The sequence below is a fragment of the Patiria miniata genome, unplaced genomic scaffold (assembly GCF_015706575.1).
Source record: "Patiria miniata isolate m_02_andy unplaced genomic scaffold, ASM1570657v1 HiC_scaffold_23, whole genome shotgun sequence".
Classification (NCBI taxonomy): Eukaryota; Metazoa; Echinodermata; class Asteroidea; order Valvatida; family Asterinidae; genus Patiria; species Patiria miniata.
The window spans coordinates 4,317,184-4,335,776 of record NW_024037062.1 but is presented as its reverse complement, the minus strand read 5'-3'; the positions used below and the strand labels follow the sequence as shown (position 1 = coordinate 4,335,776).

General features: G+C 38.0%; 1 protein-coding gene across 5 annotated transcripts in view; it reads left to right on the top strand.

Annotated features, from left to right (window-relative positions):
- The window catches only part of LOC119731162 (chondroitin sulfate N-acetylgalactosaminyltransferase 1-like), a 30,000-nt gene extending 12,731 nt beyond the window's left edge, over positions 1–17,269 (top strand). For all 5 annotated transcript variants that reach the window (XM_038204211.1, XM_038204212.1, XM_038204209.1 and 2 more), the window contains 3 exons: positions 178–338; positions 10,135–10,350; positions 12,226–17,269. In XM_038204211.1, coding sequence (XP_038060139.1) covers positions 10,135–10,350; positions 12,226–13,725 — 1,716 coding nt within the window. In that variant the 5' untranslated portion in view covers positions 178–338 and the 3' untranslated portion in view covers positions 13,726–17,269. The remainder of the gene's footprint in view (positions 1–177; positions 339–10,134; positions 10,351–12,225) is intronic.
- The last annotated feature ends 1,324 nt before the right edge of the window (positions 17,270–18,593 follow it).

Sequence of the window (18,593 nt, the reverse complement as noted above, 5' to 3'; positions counted from 1 at the left end):
GGCACTTGTTCAGAAAAAAAGGGCATTTGAATGGAAAAAGGCAGTCTTTACCCCCCCGGCCCCCCGGGGGCTGGGACTACATCTTTTAATGCTGCTATTGATTTTACATGTATGTTTTGTGTTTGCAAACACCCCATCATGTGTTGGTTCATTTTTATCTCTACATGTCTTCTCTAGCCATGCTGTGATGTTACATAGAAGCTGTATGTACCAGTGACCTTACAATGTGGAGATGATTGTATATATGACATCAAGCATCTTGGAATGCCCTCAGAAGATAAATTCTTCTCTCATGTCATGAACAAGTTATGTGGGCAATGTGACATTTTGTACAACTGGTAAGTGTTTATTTATCTTCATTTTTGTTTCGCCCTGTTTACTCTATATATCATTTCTGTCCTTTCAGATGCTTCATACTGATAATGTTGGTTTTATTTTTCGCTTTACACCATTAACAAGCGTATCTGTATGTATGTATGTATGTATGTATTAAGTATTGTTTTCCACTTCACACTACCACTTTAGTATCTATTGTCCGGTTTTGTACAGTCATTATGTTGCTCCTTTTAATGATCGATTTATTTGCTTCTGTTAGGCCTAAAAAAAAAAAGTTATGTTGGCGAAACGGGCCAGAAAAAATAGGTTAGGTAGGTCGTTTTTTTTTTTTTTTTTTTTTTTAATCCCAGCAACGAAAATGACATTAAGCCGGTAGAAGTACACGATAACAAAAGAAAACAAGGCTACACACAATATTTGTATACTTTTAAACTCTCAGTGACATTTATTTCACTTTTTATGTCTTTCTTTTATAGTTTTTTGTTTTTGTGCAAATAAAAACAAAACTGTCAGATCGAGGAGAATTTAAGGAAGGCATGGTAGACCAAGGCCTGCAGTGTGCTTCAGGACAGATGAGGCATGAAGCCAACTTGCTGTTTTTGGTGTATCTGGGCGATTACCCCCAGCTCTAGACTCAAATTTATCCGCATTAAACGGTCGGAAATGACCGAAGATCCCCATTTGCCCTTGATGGAAACACTGTACGCTTCGGTACCGGGCGCCATGATGCGACGGCGTACGCGCGTAACCACGGGCCGCCGGGGCGTAATTTTTTTTCCTAGGAGGGTTAGGGGCAATGTCATGAATAATTCAGTTTTTCCTTTGAATCATTGCAAGACTTAGGTTCTCGTTCTATTTTCCCCTTAATTTAAAATTATCTCAGTGATAAATTTGGAGAAGAAAAATAGCTGATGAAAATGAGCAGCGACGACGTGATTCGAACCAGGGATCTTTGTATCCATAGCTCATCTCGCTATCCACTAGGCTACTGTGTGGTAGCTCGACGACAACCGTTCTTTAAAATGCTTTAATGTATTGTAACTAGTTGAGTAACTAACAACAATGCTGTTGATGTCATTGTCCGTTCTCATGGATAAACATGAATTATTCATGACATTGCCCCTAACCCTCCTAGGAATAAAAATTACGCGGGCCGGGGGCCGGCCGGGTCGCGTCGGCCGCCGGGGTTACAGAATAGTTTACCATTTTTAGAATAAATATATATCAATTGTTATCGTGTAAAATAGTGGAAAATTAATTAAAATAATTTATATTATAATGAACTATTTTTTTTAACATGAAATAAATAGCGAAGTATTTTCAATAGTGTATGTAGCAGTTCGCGCCGTGCAACAGTCTAGGACGAGGCTATACATGTACTGGACATGTACATGTGTGCATCTATCATGCATGCACGGTGCATCGATCTCCGCACGCGCACTGCCTGTAGGCCTGCGCGATCTTAACATGGAGTCGTTGTGTCATGAAGAGGAAGGTGCAAAACATTGTGCACTCCAAAGTTCCACGCGCGCTATCGTCATACAATTGAGGAGAAACGGTCAGAAATGGTTTCAAAACGTATTTAAAATTCATTTCTATAGATTTTAATTATATTTCTTCCCTTCAAAAAAAATAAAAATATCCAGGGTCGGTCGGGTTACGCCAACATAACACTTTTTTTTTTTAGGCCTTAGTTTTCATTGTACCTCCGTTTAAGTTCTTTATTGAGTTTTGGCAATTTACCACATTACATTGTATGTTATTCATGTGGTGCCATTGTTTTCAATAAAATTCCCTTGATATGTACATGTATGTCCGTATACATGTATGTATGTACGTGTTTATCTTTTCAAACAGTGGACGAAAAATACCAGAGAACAAAAGAGAACAATATCGTCCACGATTCCCAGCATACGTCCGCGATTGGGGTCGTGTACAAAACCTATGAGAGTCTTCCTAAAAAGTTAAGAGTACAAACAAAAGAGGGACAATAGGACGTCCACGATCGACACACACATTTGGTGTATGTCCTTATGTACATGTAGGTGGTATTTTGGTTAAAGTTAAGAAGCATTTGTCAAAAAGTTGAAGTCCAATGAGTGCCCCCATTATTTGATTGTGAAAAAAATGTGTCAACATTTCAGCACAGATGTGCCAAAAAAAAAAAAAGGCCGGATACGCTGCTGCACCGACGGAAGATGCCTTTTACTGAGCAAGTGCCCCTTTTTAGTGATTCCCCCAGTTGGAAAACCGTTTCGCCACCGTTAGCACACACGATGACAAACATTTAGATATCAACACAACAACCACTAACCGGAGAGTAATTATCATATTCAACTACCAGGAAAACCGTGGCGCTAATTGGTCAATATTGCAACGTTAATATGACGTGTATTTTCATGTGACAGGCATGATTTGTGGGCTAATTCAGGCGCAATAAACCTGGATTGCAAAATATCCGTTCGTGTGGTTTCAAACAATGGTTTTGAACATCAAATTTTCCCGTCAGAATTTTTACACCTCGAAAGGTATAAAAGAAAATAGCCCCCATAATGTAAACAAAAATGGTGTACATGCTTTTAAAGAAAAAATAAGGCCGATGTACGATACTTCAAAAAATTGGGGAAGTCACGAAGGTACATGTACATCGTACCCCGCCCGTGTAGAGCATCGCCGCGGTGGACTAGTGTGACTGTCATATTTACCGTGTGCCGCTGTGGCCGGGGCTACGATGTACAGCGACACGTCACAATGGTCACAGGCTCAGACCACGTGTAGCGAACTGGTAAAAAAACTGGAAGAAGTGAAGGCTCTTTTAGTGCGCAGTTTTGGCCGAGGGGGAAGTTCTACGTGACCTTAGAAACTGAGATAAACCACTTTGAGTTGAACTTGCTGTACTTAAACAATGTCTAAATGCTCGGTAGTTTTATTTTTCTGACCGGCCTCCGGCGGTGAGCGACCGTTTAAACTTTTACCGTTTTAGCTAAAACGCTGTCTGAACATGGCCAGAGATGATACTTGTACCACACTTCCTACAGTGTTGTTTGCATTAACAACCTGCATAGTTAACCTGTTCATGTTCTGTGCAAATGAGGTATTTTCACTACACACATGACACACACCATAAGCACCATGTATTTTTTTCTTTGCCTTTTTCATTTTATAGTAAACAAGTCAATGCCACACAGTATTTTTTTTTTACGTTACAAGTACGGTAGTTGTGTCAAATATTGTTGATATCCTTGGCAATTACGATTGCTCTTAGCCTAAATAGCAACTAAATAAATAGAACAATTTGCAGTACTTGAATCATGCTATCAGATTGGTACCTTGATGTATGGGAGGCAAAAAGTCCCAATAATAAACAATAAGTTTGTAACATATGAGCTCCAACCATCCCATGCGCATACCCTCCCTGTAGTGGAGTTTGACATGAATATGGTATACATGTAGTTGTGGATTGCTTTGTATGGATGGTGACTCATAAAATGGTTGTCTCAGTGTAATTTTAAATTAAAGAGGAAATCAGCCAGCCATCTGATCAAAGCCCCTTCCTCGTGATGGCATTAGACTTAGACAAAGTTCAGGATGGAGGAATTTTTCTGTAATAGTCAGTTGGCATAGGGTCAAAAATCATCTCCCATTTATGCAAATACCTGTACGTTCTTTGAAAATGTCAGGGATTATTAATGAAACACTATCAAACCCAAATCCACAGAAGATTTTTTTTCAGGATATTGTTTTTGAGCCGAAATGAAGAATTTAATCATATATCTTTTGCTAGAGTTTTCAATTCTTTACATTTTGGAAGCCCTTTGCTAGACCTTTTTTGTAACATACATGCTGGTGCCTTCTAAGAGGAAAGCCATGTACGTGTACCTCTAGTTTGCTGTAGCATTCACCTGTCTGATGATTGCCATATGTACAAACGCTAAAGCTCAAAGTTTGGTTGATAGGTTTTATGGACTTTTGCTATAAACTACAGGGTGAGTCAAAAAGAAAGTGACAGAATTAGACAAAAATGTTTTTAGATACATTGTATGTGGCTCGCTGTATTTCATAACACTAACATGGGTATAAAGTACATATTGTTCGCTAGTAACTGTGAAAATTAACTTAATTTGCAACTCTTTTGCCAAATTATGACTACCGGTACTATGTTAATAAAAAGATCACAAATTCAGCTATCCACCACTGATCGTTAACTGTTCTACGAACTAATGAATACCCATTGAGTACAATGAGACGAACGCTTTCCCACCTCCATGAATGAACGAAAACTTGCAAAGGAAAACACACAAAAATCACCATCAATATTTCAGAGAAAAAGGGTGGACTTCTTCCTCATATTCAAAACACAAAATCTGAAAGTAAGAATAATGTTTCAGTCTTGACTCAAATGATTAAAATCCCATTAATTTGAATGCTTGTATATAATCTGTAATTCTCACTCAGCTCAATAGCTTCCAATGGCATTACATGGACAGCTAAAAAAAAATAGGTTCTTTTAGTAAAATATCCATAACTTCTGATAGCATGAATCAATTTCAGTAATTCTTTTTTTTCCAGATGGCTGGAAGAACATGCTATTTTAAAAGTTCATTCGTGCATTAAAATTTATTGCTTTTTAAGAAAATATAATCAACATTTGCAAACATCAAAAAGCAAAATGATCAAATTATCTCGAATTATCTCAAAATTCTTTACTGGACTGTTAGATAATGTTCCATATGTGGTATTTCTGTTAAAGTTTTAAAAAATTGGTCTCAATTGAAAAGTTGAAGTCCAATTGGAACGAAACTTGGGTCATAGATGCAACATGGCAACCTTCTGATAATGATGTCAAAGGTCACATAGGCCTACTGACTTCAAAGGTAATCTGAGGTCAAGTTGTAAAATAGCCTGAAAATGTAAAATTGGTCTCATTGCAAAAGTTGAAGTCCAATTGCAACCAAACTTAAGACATATATATATATGCATCATGGCAACCTTCATATGATAATGATGTCGAAGGTCACATACCAAGGTCAAAGGTCATCTGAGGTCAAGATGTAAAGTAGCCTGAAAATGTAAAATTGGTCTCATTTGAAAAGTTGAAGTCCAATTGGAACCAAACTTGATTCATAGATGCAACATGGGAACTTTTATATGATCATCATGTCAAAAATCACATACCAAGGTCAAAGGTCATCTGAGGTCAAATTGTAATCTAGGCTGAAAATGTAAAATTGGTCTCATTTGAACAGTTTCAGTCCAGTTGGCACCAAACTTGGGTCATACATGCGACATGGGAACCTTCATATGATAATGTTGTCAAAGGTCACAAACCAAGGTCAAAGGTCATCTGAGGTCAAGTTGTCAACTGGGCATAAAATGTACAATTGCTCTCATTCAGAAGTTGAAGTGTAATTACAACTAAACTTTGGTAATAGGTACAACATCCAGGATGGAACCTTTGAATGATCATGATGTGAAAGGGCACATGCTCTGGTCAAAGGTCCTTTGAGGTCATTATTAGCAGTTCATACGATTCCACCCTCAATACTACCCACAATTATTTCTACACAGATCAGGGCCCTCTCATCCGTATCCCCTTCAAAAAGAAAACAGGCGAGACGCGTGGTTCGAGAACCACCATGTTTCAAAAATTGCTCCTATTCCTAATTTTTCATATTTAGTTATTTGGCATTTTCATTGCAATTAATTACACACCTGTGAAGGGGTACAAGCCAGCAAGACTGATTCTCTGACCTTACAATTCCCGAACCTCTATAAATTGCTCTGTTTTATCTTAAGTGAGTCAGGGAACCAGAGTACAAGAACATGATTGGTTTTCTTGGTTTTTCCAGCATCTACAAACCCAAAACATGAAACAAGCCAGTGCAACAATATTTGCTATAAAATACTATTCCTCCACATCCATTTATTTCTGAAAATTACAGCAAAAGCAAATGTTGTAGATTCCCTTTAACCCAGGTCACTTTCTCTTTGACTCACCCTGTGTTGGACAAAAATAAAAATATACATTGTACTGCTTTTACTGCATGGTTCCATATGTTGTCTTTAGGCACGTATAGTGTACATGTACATCTACATGTGTGGTGTTTAATTATTGCCTGTAGCAGAGATGTTGACCATTTAAGTCCTTGATCTTAAAAAGGTTATCCTGTGTTCAAATGAAATTATAGTCTAAGTTAATTGAATGTTCCATTTCCCACTACAAACATCAATGTACATGTTCAATGTACATGTACGTAATGTACATTTGTACATATACCGTAGACCTGTGCATACATGTGGGATGACTTACATGTACATGTACACATGTATAAATGTCATACAGTAAACTCCGGCTAATACGGCACTCTCGGGACCAGAGAATTTGTGACGACTCATGCGAATGTCGGCTTCTGCTGCAAGTCGTCATTTTGCCGACTTACACAAATACACAAATTGAATCACGGAGTGAAAAAATAGATTGAATTAATGGCCTATGCGCATCTGTATCTGGATCACGCAAACAAGATTCATGGCTAAAATTCAAAGGCTTTGATTTACCCTGGTTTATTTCTACATCCATGGTTGATTCCAGCAAATATATCCTCAATATCACAAACAGGCTGTGGTATTGATCACAGAAAGTCATGCATACATGTACATGTACGTATGTACGAAGCAAGGACGGCGCGGCCGGCTAGCGTTAACAGTGGTACGATATACAGATCGCTTGCATACTGTACGTCCATGTACATGTAGTGTACATTGTGCACGTACGTACGTACGTGTACAGTCAAGAATTAAATGTGTGCATGGTACTGGTACAATAAGGGGACCCCCAAAATGAACAGAGCGCATGCGTGCAGTTGAGAGGGGGTATTGATGTGCTATCGGGAAAACCCCTTTTTGATACGTAAGCGCTAACGAACGATGCACACAATGTACAGACTGTGCATGAAACAGTGTACACGTGCGATTAGTGTACACGTGCTGGCCGATGCATCAATCACGGGCCGTGCCATTGATAAACAGATGTCAGTTAGCAGTGTGTGGGACTTTTCACTAGACACTTCTTGCAAACCGTAGAGCACGATGCCGACTTACATGTATACAGAGAAATTTGTGTGGTTTTGAGGAAATGGGGCTGAAAGTAACACACCGACATAGGCGGAATGGCGGCTTACAAAGGCCGACTTAGAAATGAAAATGTCAATGGAAATGCATTAGAGACAATCGGGACTTTCGTCAGACGGCTGATTTAAGCGATATGACGGTTTATACGATGTCAGTTTAGCCTGAGTTTACTGTACTAACTTTCCAGTCACAACTAGTACATGTATGATATGGACATGTAAAACCTAGAACTCTGACCAAAGCAATTGAATGAAAAGCTCTGCAAACTGCACAACCAGCCAGAATTTGGAAGTGGTGGAAGGTACTCCTTGTTTGTATGCACACAATTGACTATCAAAACTGAATGCTACCTGAAAGGGATTCACATTTTCAGTTTAAAGGATTTGTAAAAAGAGAGGCAGAGAGGGTATGAAATGGTTTCTTTTGACCAAGCTCATTTGAAAACAAAAAAGCCTTTGCATTTATAGTGATTAGTGTGTCATATAGCTGTCCCTATCAGATTTAACTAGCTGGCCACGACAGATTGACAAGATACATGACAGTGTATAGGCTAATAGGGAAATCAGGAAGTTGGTCAACTTCCTCTTTCTTCATTTTGTACTAACTATGAATAAGGGAAGTAATATGTGCATGGCTGGTTTTAAATAGTACAAACAACTGGGTGGGGACTGGACGCTGATAATGGTCCGAGCTGAAGGCAAGGGACATTATCGGTGACCAGGCCCTTAGCTGGTTTTATACATACTCATTTAATAGTCAAGCACATACATGTAGTTATTCCTAAATTCATAAATACCTTTCAGTCAAAAAGTCAAACCAAGTCAAAAATATAGATTTCCAATGAATTTGTTCAACAAGCGTACTTCATGTTTTGTGCCTCGCACAAGTAAAATCTCTTTACTGTATGTGTAGATTGGCGCGCCCGTGGCACATACTGTGCAACGTGGCCAGTTTTAAACCGTTTAAAACCACCAACGTGACGGGCTCTTGACCAATAGGAATGAGTAAACTGTCTTATGAATCAGTGATAATTGCAACTGACATAAACATTTCAAGAGGATGATGCTGTTTTCATAGTACACATATACTGAAATTTGTATCCTTGTGGAGACATTTCTTGTTCTCGTGTACTTAAGTTTTTGAGTTTGAAAGTACAGTTTCAAAATGCTCTTATTTTAACCAGAATTAATTTCCTTGGCTGAAATTTGGACTTATCCCTTTTCTAAAACTCTACCATTTGCGACAGATAAACATACTTTGGAAATTCCTACTTTTTGAGTAAAATCCATGTATCTATTTCGTGAAAACCTCGTGGAGACATACCGGTATTCATCTATAGAAATTGCCCTGTGGAGACGTATACAATCTTTTGTTCCCTATTGTACACATGAGGGTACGGTGTATCAGATCGTTACATACCTAGTGTGTACCAGCGACGTTGTGTGGACTTGCTCACGTCCACACAGTGTTTCCCCCTCTCTGGAAAACGGGTTTAGAGGCATTTTTGGGTTGGGTTAATCTGCGGCAAAAATTGAAGAAAAAAATTGGGTTGAAAGAGTTTTCACAGTGTGAGTAAAATGATTTTTTTTCACCGGTTTTTCTTAACGACATGAAAACAAAAGAATGTCCACACTACATATGTAACATAAACATGTATGTGTTGACAGTGTGTTGACGGTATGTTCATACTAATTAGTATGACCCTATAGGAATAACTTCACAATAGACTGATCCATGATGAATCCCTGCCCACATGGTGTTCTGACCAATCACAGTCGCGGCTTATGTCTGACATGCCTGCACAAAAGTCTAACATGCGTGCATGTGCTTATTGTGTTACATACACTGCAGGAGTATGTGTAGTATAAAAGCATGACCCCAAGCATTACAATATACCACAGCTAGCCACTGAGCAGAAAGTTTCGGCAAACAAATTGGGGTCAACCTGTCCCATGAGCTATTGCTTACTATTGCTACTGATGCTCTGTAAAAGTTGTCCTTGCCATAAAAAAATATGCCATCAGCTATGCTATGGTCATGATGGCATGGTGTAATTCCCAAACCCTCCCCTGCCACTGTCCTTTTTTTTTTCCACTATTGAGGTTTTCCAACAAGAAGCATAAAATAAGTGATAATCTCATTTGCAGGTTTTGGCCAGCTGCCAAATCATTTATGACCCACTTTGCCCAATATCAGGTATAAATCTAGCATGGCAGATCTGTGACCTACATGTAACCTAGTTTCATAAATGACTTCCCAGCAGAAAGACACACGTTGATCTACTACATCATGGTCATGTATAGAACAGACTCCTTGCTGGGGAGATATAAAATGCAGTTGTCATTTTAGACTGATCAGTAGATCTTAAAAAAATTGTCTTTATTAGCATTGTAATCAAATTAAAATGTTGACATTGATTTTGTCCTTTTATTCACAGTAAGTAGATAGATGTTAATTTTCTCAAAGAATGGCTTTCGAAATGTGTCACAATAAACTTTCAGTTTGTACTGGGAAAATAAATCTAAGGAAGGTGGTTGTGTTTAGAAAAGTCAATTACAAACCATCAAGTGTCCAAGTGAGGTGTCTAAAAGAGACGTACATGTGTATGTATGGTCCACAGTACAACTATTAACAGCCTTGTTATTTGGTCTTGTCTTTCTTGCCTAGATGTCTTGTGAAGAACAGTCCGTCATGGCCAACAACCATGTGCAGTCTCAATCCTCCTCTTACTGGCCTTTCTGTAAGATGCGATTGCCATCATTACAGAACTGTATCAAGTTTGGTATCATCTTCTGCCTTGGTTTCCTGCTACTACTAGCCAATCAAGACACCTGTATCAATACAAACAACCAGCAGTCTGCAGTCCCCAAGCCCATGGAGCAGGTAGTATCTCTCTTTATAGGCTAATTTAGCACACTAAATTCAAAGCCAATCCTGAGATGGAACCACGATCACATGAATGTCGCACACATTCTGGTAATCCTATAGGTCAAAAGAGCATTAAGTGCTCACATACCATCCGTGAGTGTGAGTGTGCGTGTGATGGTTCCACCTCAGTAATATCTGGACTAGTTTTGCACCTCCATTCTCTAAACCTCTTGCTGTCACTTTCTATCCCAAGTGGGCAGGATGAGCAATTCCTGACATGAACAATCCCTTATGAACCATTCCTTGACCACTGCATGAAATTGCCCTCCCACTTGGTCTTCCCTTTTGACCTTACCCAAAACTAGAATGGTTTTACACCTTCAAATTCAACTTCACTTCACCACTATATACATTTGTACCGAAAAACAGTTAAGAAACGTATAGATTATCAGCTAAATATTTTCATATTGAATAATTGTAAACCTCTTAGTTTCATCTTTTCATTTGTATTACTTTTCTTAAACAACTAGTGCTGCAGCCTAACCGCCGTACCGAACTAAAAATAGCCGAACTTGGCCTTAATTTTCAAACTCGAACCGAACCGAACCGAAGTGGTCAGTTCGAAAGTTCAGCAAGTATTTGTTGATAGCGCTAGGAATGCTAATGCTTGCAACGAAAGGGCAAAATTAAAGCACACGGATGATTGAATTTACCGTGTTGACAAGTCACCGCATTCATCTTCATTATTTGCAGTGTTCTAGCCAGGCATACAATACAATATATATCGGGCCGATACGCTTTGAAAAAATTGTACGCACCTGCGATTCTCTCAATGAAAAGCACATGCTTTTTGCATGCTGTGTTTTAATTCCAGCGCGGCCGATCTCTATCCCCGACCCCTAGGCCCTGCTGTGTTCCAGCATGAAGTAGTACGTCTTGACCAAACCATTTGCGGTGAAGGGTTTGCTTTCCTCAGCACAATTTACCAGCGTTTTCACCTTGTCATAATTACAAATAACACTTTTTATGGAGTCTGAAACCTTTCCCTTGTTCAGAATAAGCTTTTAATCGTTGCAATATATTTTTTTTCATAAAGAATTTATACGAAAAACGATGTACAGGTACAGTACATGTAATCTCCCAAAAGAGGGTGAAGCACCCCTTTACAAAACTAATTGATTCGTCCACAGAATGAGAATTTGATGAAAGTCGTGAATCGAAAAGTTGTATTTTTTTACGGTAGCTACTTCTTGTCAGCTTGTTGCTAAAAATAATTATATGTGTATGATTTCATAAGTTTGGTACAGTAAAAGGACATTTTTGTTCTTTGTCGCAATTATTGCCGCGGAGCAAGTTTTTAGTGCTCAGGGCATGCTTGGACGGGATGGAACTGGTGGGGAAAACACGTGTGGGAAAATTTGATCATAGATCACCGGGATAGGGCCGAGATAGGTAACATGTAGCAATTTACGATGTTCAGTACTCAACATCATAAACTCAGATTATTAAAGTATTTTGTTTACACAACAAAAACGAGATTCCTCCTTGGAAATTGCGATGCTACTTCTGTCAGATGTGCGTGGTACACACATGTTTGTTCGAACCGCTGAACGTCCTATAAAAATATGCTTTTCATTGTAGGCCTTTTCATTGTACCATGGACATGTACATTATGTATGTACTTCCGAACCCGAACTGAACTGATGTTCGGAGAAAAAAAAATTGAACCGCAGCCGAACTGAACCAAACCGAACTTTGAGGATCAGTTGCAGCACTACAAACAACTTCCTCTGAGATTATGACTGTTTTGTGATTTCTTTTATTTTTCCAACCAATTGTTTCAAACAAAGCAAACTTATTAGTTAAATGTAATGATTTTTTGTTCATCAGGTTGACCAATCTCTTCAGGTGAAATCTCGTGACATCCAATACCATGATGATTGCATTGCTTCGCTAAGTGAACAAGAAGAGAAGCATAGCCAGGAAGTAGCATCCTTAAAACGGCAGATCAGAGAATTGAAACGGGAACTCAAGAAGCATCTGAGTAATACCCAACAGGTGGAGGAACCCCAAAAATATAAAGATCTAGAAGGAGGGATTCGAGCCCAACGCTCCAGTGATGTGGATAACCATGATGATTTATCAGATTTCATCAGACAACAAATGGCTAAGATTGAAATGCATAAACCTCTCCAGAGTGAGTATGATGTAGTGCCTTTCAGCAGTCTCAACTCCAAGCTTGTCTATTCCCTAGAGAGCGGCTTATCACATCGTCCATCAGAGAGACCTCGAGGTGATAAAAAGGAGGATTTAGTTGAAGCTGTGTATTTTGCAATTGATATATTGAACAAGAAAAAAGACAACACTTTCAATAGCTTTTCAATTGATAATTTTGTGGATGGAATATTTAAATCCGAGAGGACTATTGGAACATATTACAACTTGGTATTTCGTGGTACACAGGAAAGCTATTATCAAAGTGTGGAGATTTTACGGCCATTCAGTCCGCTACAAAAGCTACGATCTCAGATTATAGATACTAATAAAATACTGGTAAATATTATCATTCCTTTATCAGGCAGATTAGACAAGTTTCAGTCCTTCATAGAACGGTTTAAATCGGTCTGTTTGGACAACAGGATGCATGTATACTTAACAGTGGTCTACTTTGGTGAAGAAGGACTGAGTGAAATTCATTCAGTCCTCTTCAATATGGCCCACCAGTATAACTTCCACAATTACAAACTTATACGGCTTAATGTCACATTTTCTCGTGGGCGGGGCCTGGAAGAGGGGGTGCAGAATTGGGATGGAAGTGATGTGCTGATGTTTTTCTGTGATGTGGACATAGCATTTACTAAGGAGTTTATTGAACATTGTCGCTACAACACAGTACCAGGTAGGACAGTTTATTACCCTATTGTGTTTAGCCTGTACAATCCTAAGATCATCCATACCATTAATGATGCTATGCCTGACACTCCACAGTTGATGATTCATCATGAGATGGGTTTCTGGAGAGATTTTGGTTTTGGGATGACTTGTCAATATCGCTCAGATTTCTTGAGTATTAAAGGTTTCAACATGGATATCAAGGGTTGGGGTGGTGAGGACGTGGATCTCTACAGACGATATATTCAGTCTGATCTCAAGATCATTCGTGTTACTGATCCAACGATCTTCCATCTATATCACCCAAAAGTGTGTCAAACAAACTTGACTGCTGAGCAGTATCGTATGTGTATCATGTCACGAGCTGTCAATGAAGCATCACATTCACAACTGGGAATCTTAGCATTCAAGGATAAGGTCAATATGACACTCTTTCATATGGGACAGATAAAACACACGTGGCTTGGTGCTATTCAGCCTCCTCAGGATAAAGTATGATATATTTCATGACAACTCTTTTAACCCTAACTTTTTTGCTAGGATGCAACCTCAATCCTGCAAAATCCTCCAACTGCCCCCTTGTAAAAATTGCATACAGCGTCAATCCTTCAAAATCCTCCTTTATTTTTTGACTGTGGTCCTTGGAGGGGCGGCCACTGCCTCAATCCTGCAAAATCCTCTGGCAATCACTTTCAGTATGTTGAGGCAGAGCCAGTGACATCCTGGAGCAGTGCGGAGGGTTTCAAGTATAATCTAGGCCTAAATGTATGCACGGCTGAGCATAAACAACACAAGGTCTGGCCCAAAGCCTTGACACGGTGTATCCTTCAAATCAGCCACACATTTTTGCCATATAGCTTCAATCCTGCCAAATCCTCTGTTTTTGAGAATTTTGGAGGATTTAGGAAGGTTCTTGACAAACAAAAAATATATGCATATCATTTTTTTTTTGGGTGGGGGTAGTTATATGAAAGAAACCATGAGAACCCAGTTGTCCAAAAATATACATGTAGTTTTGAATATTTCAGTAATGTTTTAATGAATGTAAGAAATTATGACAAAAATACCAACAAAACGGTACATGTATGTATGTAAAGTTGGCTGAATGGAATATTACCTGCCACTAATTGGCAATGATAAACTATCATGGCTTGCACCCACCATCATGTCCATCCAGCGAGAGACATGCAGACAGAGTGGGAAGCAGTGAAATAAGGACAGGTAGCTTGCTCTACAATAGTTATCAATGCACAATGCATTATTTGGTCAGCAATCAGTTGCATAGAGCTAATAACTTAAAGATGATCTTGGTTTAGTCATCAATGCATACATATGTATTCAAAATGACCTGACTCCATGTAAGCCACAAAGTAACCACAACAATTCCTGAACAGAATACTGTACCATTTTGAAAAGATTGACCTGAACTCTAGGGGTGTGCATTGGAACCGGGAATCCGCTGATGTCAGGAACTAGTTCCAAATGACAGAATCGGGCACCCGTAACCAACTTTACAAATTACTTATTAACTTCTCAGACAGTGAAAAAGAAAGTTTTTAATTGTATGCCATTTTTTAGGGAATTTTAAAAATAAAAACAAGGCTACGTGGAAAATTTCAAAACAGATTTCACGTTTATGTGCATTCTAAAATTGCAAATCCTTTCATCCGCACTGTACACACTTGTATCTTGCTGCACTGATGCACCGATGTGGAAGGGTTATTGTGCGCGCCTTTATGAATAATCTAAACAGCAACTCCCGGGATTTGAATTCTGGGTTTGGATTGACTTTTCTGGATTTCATGTTTGACCTCAATAGGGTACCCGGTTCCTGGAATACCCATAAATGTAAACCCCTACTCAACTCACCATCTTCAGCAACTGTATTGTATTTCATCATTAGTTAATATTTACCATCAACCAAATAATGTATGTAAAAACATATTTTATTTATCAGTATTATCAATTTATTTTATGATTGAATATGTCTGTTGGGAGAGCTCCAGTCCAGTGGAAGTTCCAGTCACACTTTGTTTGAATCATCGTTGTTTAAGTAAAAACATAAATGTTGCATTTGTCTGTTTATTGTTATTATTATTATTTTATTTCTGGTAATGAAACCAGGGAATCCTTGACACCTCATCTGAATGTGAGCAATTTTGGTAAATGTCCATGTAATGTATCAACTTCTCAAGCGGTAATCGTAATTTAGCATTTGTGGCCATGGGTTCAAATTTGCTTTGCAAATAGTGTGCTGCTGTAAATAGCTAAATCTAAAGGAAAGAAAAAGAAGAAAATTTGTTGATTTCATCAACTGGTACAAGCGATTTAACTTACTTGTGCAGCCTTGATTTGAATCAGGGTAGATTTTATGTCAACATTTGTTTAAATATGGATTTTGGTTGCATGTATTTTTATATCCTATAAACAGACTTTAAAAAATCCTCTCTTAAAAAAAATAATAATAATTGCTGCAAAGGGAGAGAGAGCAATAACAGAAGAAGTTTGAATACCAAAAAGTGTGTTTTATAAATAGGTCTATAATGCAGCGAAAATTGAGCATTTTTGATAAAGTGTACATTTTATACTGTTTACCAAATCATCTTACCAAAATTTCACCAGCATAAATTAATCAACCAAATGAGTATTGACTCACCAGAGTTTAGGCCATCTAACGAACCTTGCACACAAGAATTAGTCTGCCAACACTTTGACCTACATGTAAGTAATAGCAGTATCACGAGTATGTTGAAATGCAGAGGTTTTGTCATGATGTTCATTATACATGTAAGTGTTACTTGCTGAGTTAAACTGAACAAACTGTGTGTAAAGCCACCCTCAGGTGGACCTTGTGACGACACAGAACAGTCAGAGACTGACTTTTAAGAATCAAGCTGCACCTGAGCTATGACCGGAAGAACATTTCAGTCACCAATTGCAACCAATCACCAAATTTGCAACCCGAGTGCAACTGCGAAGATATTAAGACGAACTTCATCAGTCAGCGCAATTGTTATCATTAACAATCCTTTAGATAGAAAAATCTCGGTAAAATACACAGTTTGAAACACCTTCCATCATCCACATGTGCGCCGCCATTTTGAACAAGCCATGCGATCCATGTCTATGCCACGCACTGGTAATTGTTGTCGTGGGTGACATGAGAGTGGTTGCGATTATTCTGTGTCGAGATGTCACTTGTTCCATTGATAATCACAATTTCTCAGGTTTGTGACCCGAAAATGAGTGTTGCGTTTGACGGTTTCGTCACAACGCAAGCAAATTGCAGGTCGACCTGAAGAACGGCATGAGGTTTGGGCTTGGAAAACCTTTCAAATAGCCATCAGGTGATAACAATGTTTTTCTATCTAAAAATAGTTAACATCTTCATGCATACAATCACATAATTTGACTTGTACCAAAGAAACATGGATCTTTTACATGCGTCTGTTTCTTTCTTTCTTAGTTGGAGATATCTGTTTATTGTCTCTAGTGTCTGTTTTGATATGTGACGCATTTGATAGAATCCCATATATTTTTGAATAACTTTAACTTGGACTATCTGTGTAATTTCATAGGGAAGACATGTATTAAAATATTAAATTTTGTTATTAAGAATTTTTCTACCAAATTGTGCTTCTGAAACTTTAGGCCCAGCCTCAGACTTTTGATGGATGAACAAGGTCCCAGTCATGCAATAACTATTGAATAGTTACTGAAAATGTTGCTTAAAATTAATTTTAAAAAAATGTTTGTCTTTATCTTGTGGATTTTTTATTATTTACTTAAGGTTTTTTTAAATAGAAAAAGATGTATTTTAAGTTTATAATAAAAACATGCATCAAGTTTACGCCAACATGAATAAAGTAATGAATCTACAACATACATGTATGCATTATGCATTGCTGACCACAAAATGTGATTTGTTTGTTTTATATTCATATTCAAAACGTGCTTGTATTTTTGAGGAGACTCTTTTTAAAACCACAAGTTTAAACAGAGAATAAATATTTTAAAAGTATTACAAATTACAGATTTATAATAAAGGTGTTTGTTGTCATATTCAGAATATAAGTTTTTATGCTGAATGCCAGTGGATGTACATCTCGCAACAAACAATTGTGCAGTTGACAAGTGAATCCATGGAATCATTCCCAGACATTTTAAAATCCCACGAGTGCATTTTCAAAGTAAAACAAGTGCATGTTTGCTGCAAATGTTGAGATTATGCATAAAAGTTGAACCCCCATATGTAGAGATTCAGCAGGATTTTTGAATTGATTTCTTTGATGCATAATTCATTCATCTGGTCATGCATCACTAAGTTCCGTTAATTGTCTTAAAAATGGTATGTGAAAACCTTCTCGGGACAGTTTGGTGTAAAACATGAGCACATCCAGATGCAGGACAAATAGGTTCAAGGGCCATTTAGGTCTAACTTTATAAAAACGTGAACAAAATAGAACTAGAGGTTCGCATTTGATGAGATACAAACGCAGAGTGGTCGGTCAGACAACTATTTCATTACACACTGCCCAGTAAAGTATTATGAATATGTTTATGTCAGAACAAAGGATCACGAACTTTAACCTTTCCAGTACAACCAATTATTTTGTAAAAAATGCATCTTTTAGGGTATGATAAATTTCAGTATACATTTTAGGTACACGTACAAGTTATTTCCAGTTTGATGACATCATCAGTCAAAAAAAGGGAAGGGAATACTGATTTAGTTCAAGGAGGATACCTGTTTATCATTAAGTAAACATAACGCATGGAAGTACAGAAATTATAAGTGTATTTAATAATAACACCCAACTTCCGGTTTGATGACGTCACAGTATTTGCAAGCAAAAGGTCAACATTTAGTGTAACAGATGTCATTTTTTGGGCTAGGAACAAAGTCATGAGACAAGGATCATATGATGGATTTAAATTGAAAACAAAATAATCATTGTTGAATTTTCCCTTCAGTAACTTCCGGTCTGATGACGTCATCATTATGAAACCTTGCAAATTCATTTGTGGTTGCTCACGGAATATATAGGGGCAATTTGGTAAAATTTTTATTGAGGGTTTTAACATTTGATAAGGTTAAACTCTTTTTGATGTGCTGCTAGAGGGCGTCCTTTCGGGGGATGGCGTCAAGATTATGTTTTTTTGTGTTTGTCATTCCTCACTTAACACTTCCATAATGTATTTACATGGGCCTCGCCAGGATTTTTTCTAGAGGGGGGCAAAACATATTTTCCCCCAAAAAACTTGTATTTCTCAACATATTCTCAATTTATCAGTTTTAGAGGGGGGCAGGGACATTTTGCCCCCTCCCCAACCCATTAAATTTACACCACTATGACTTCGAGCCT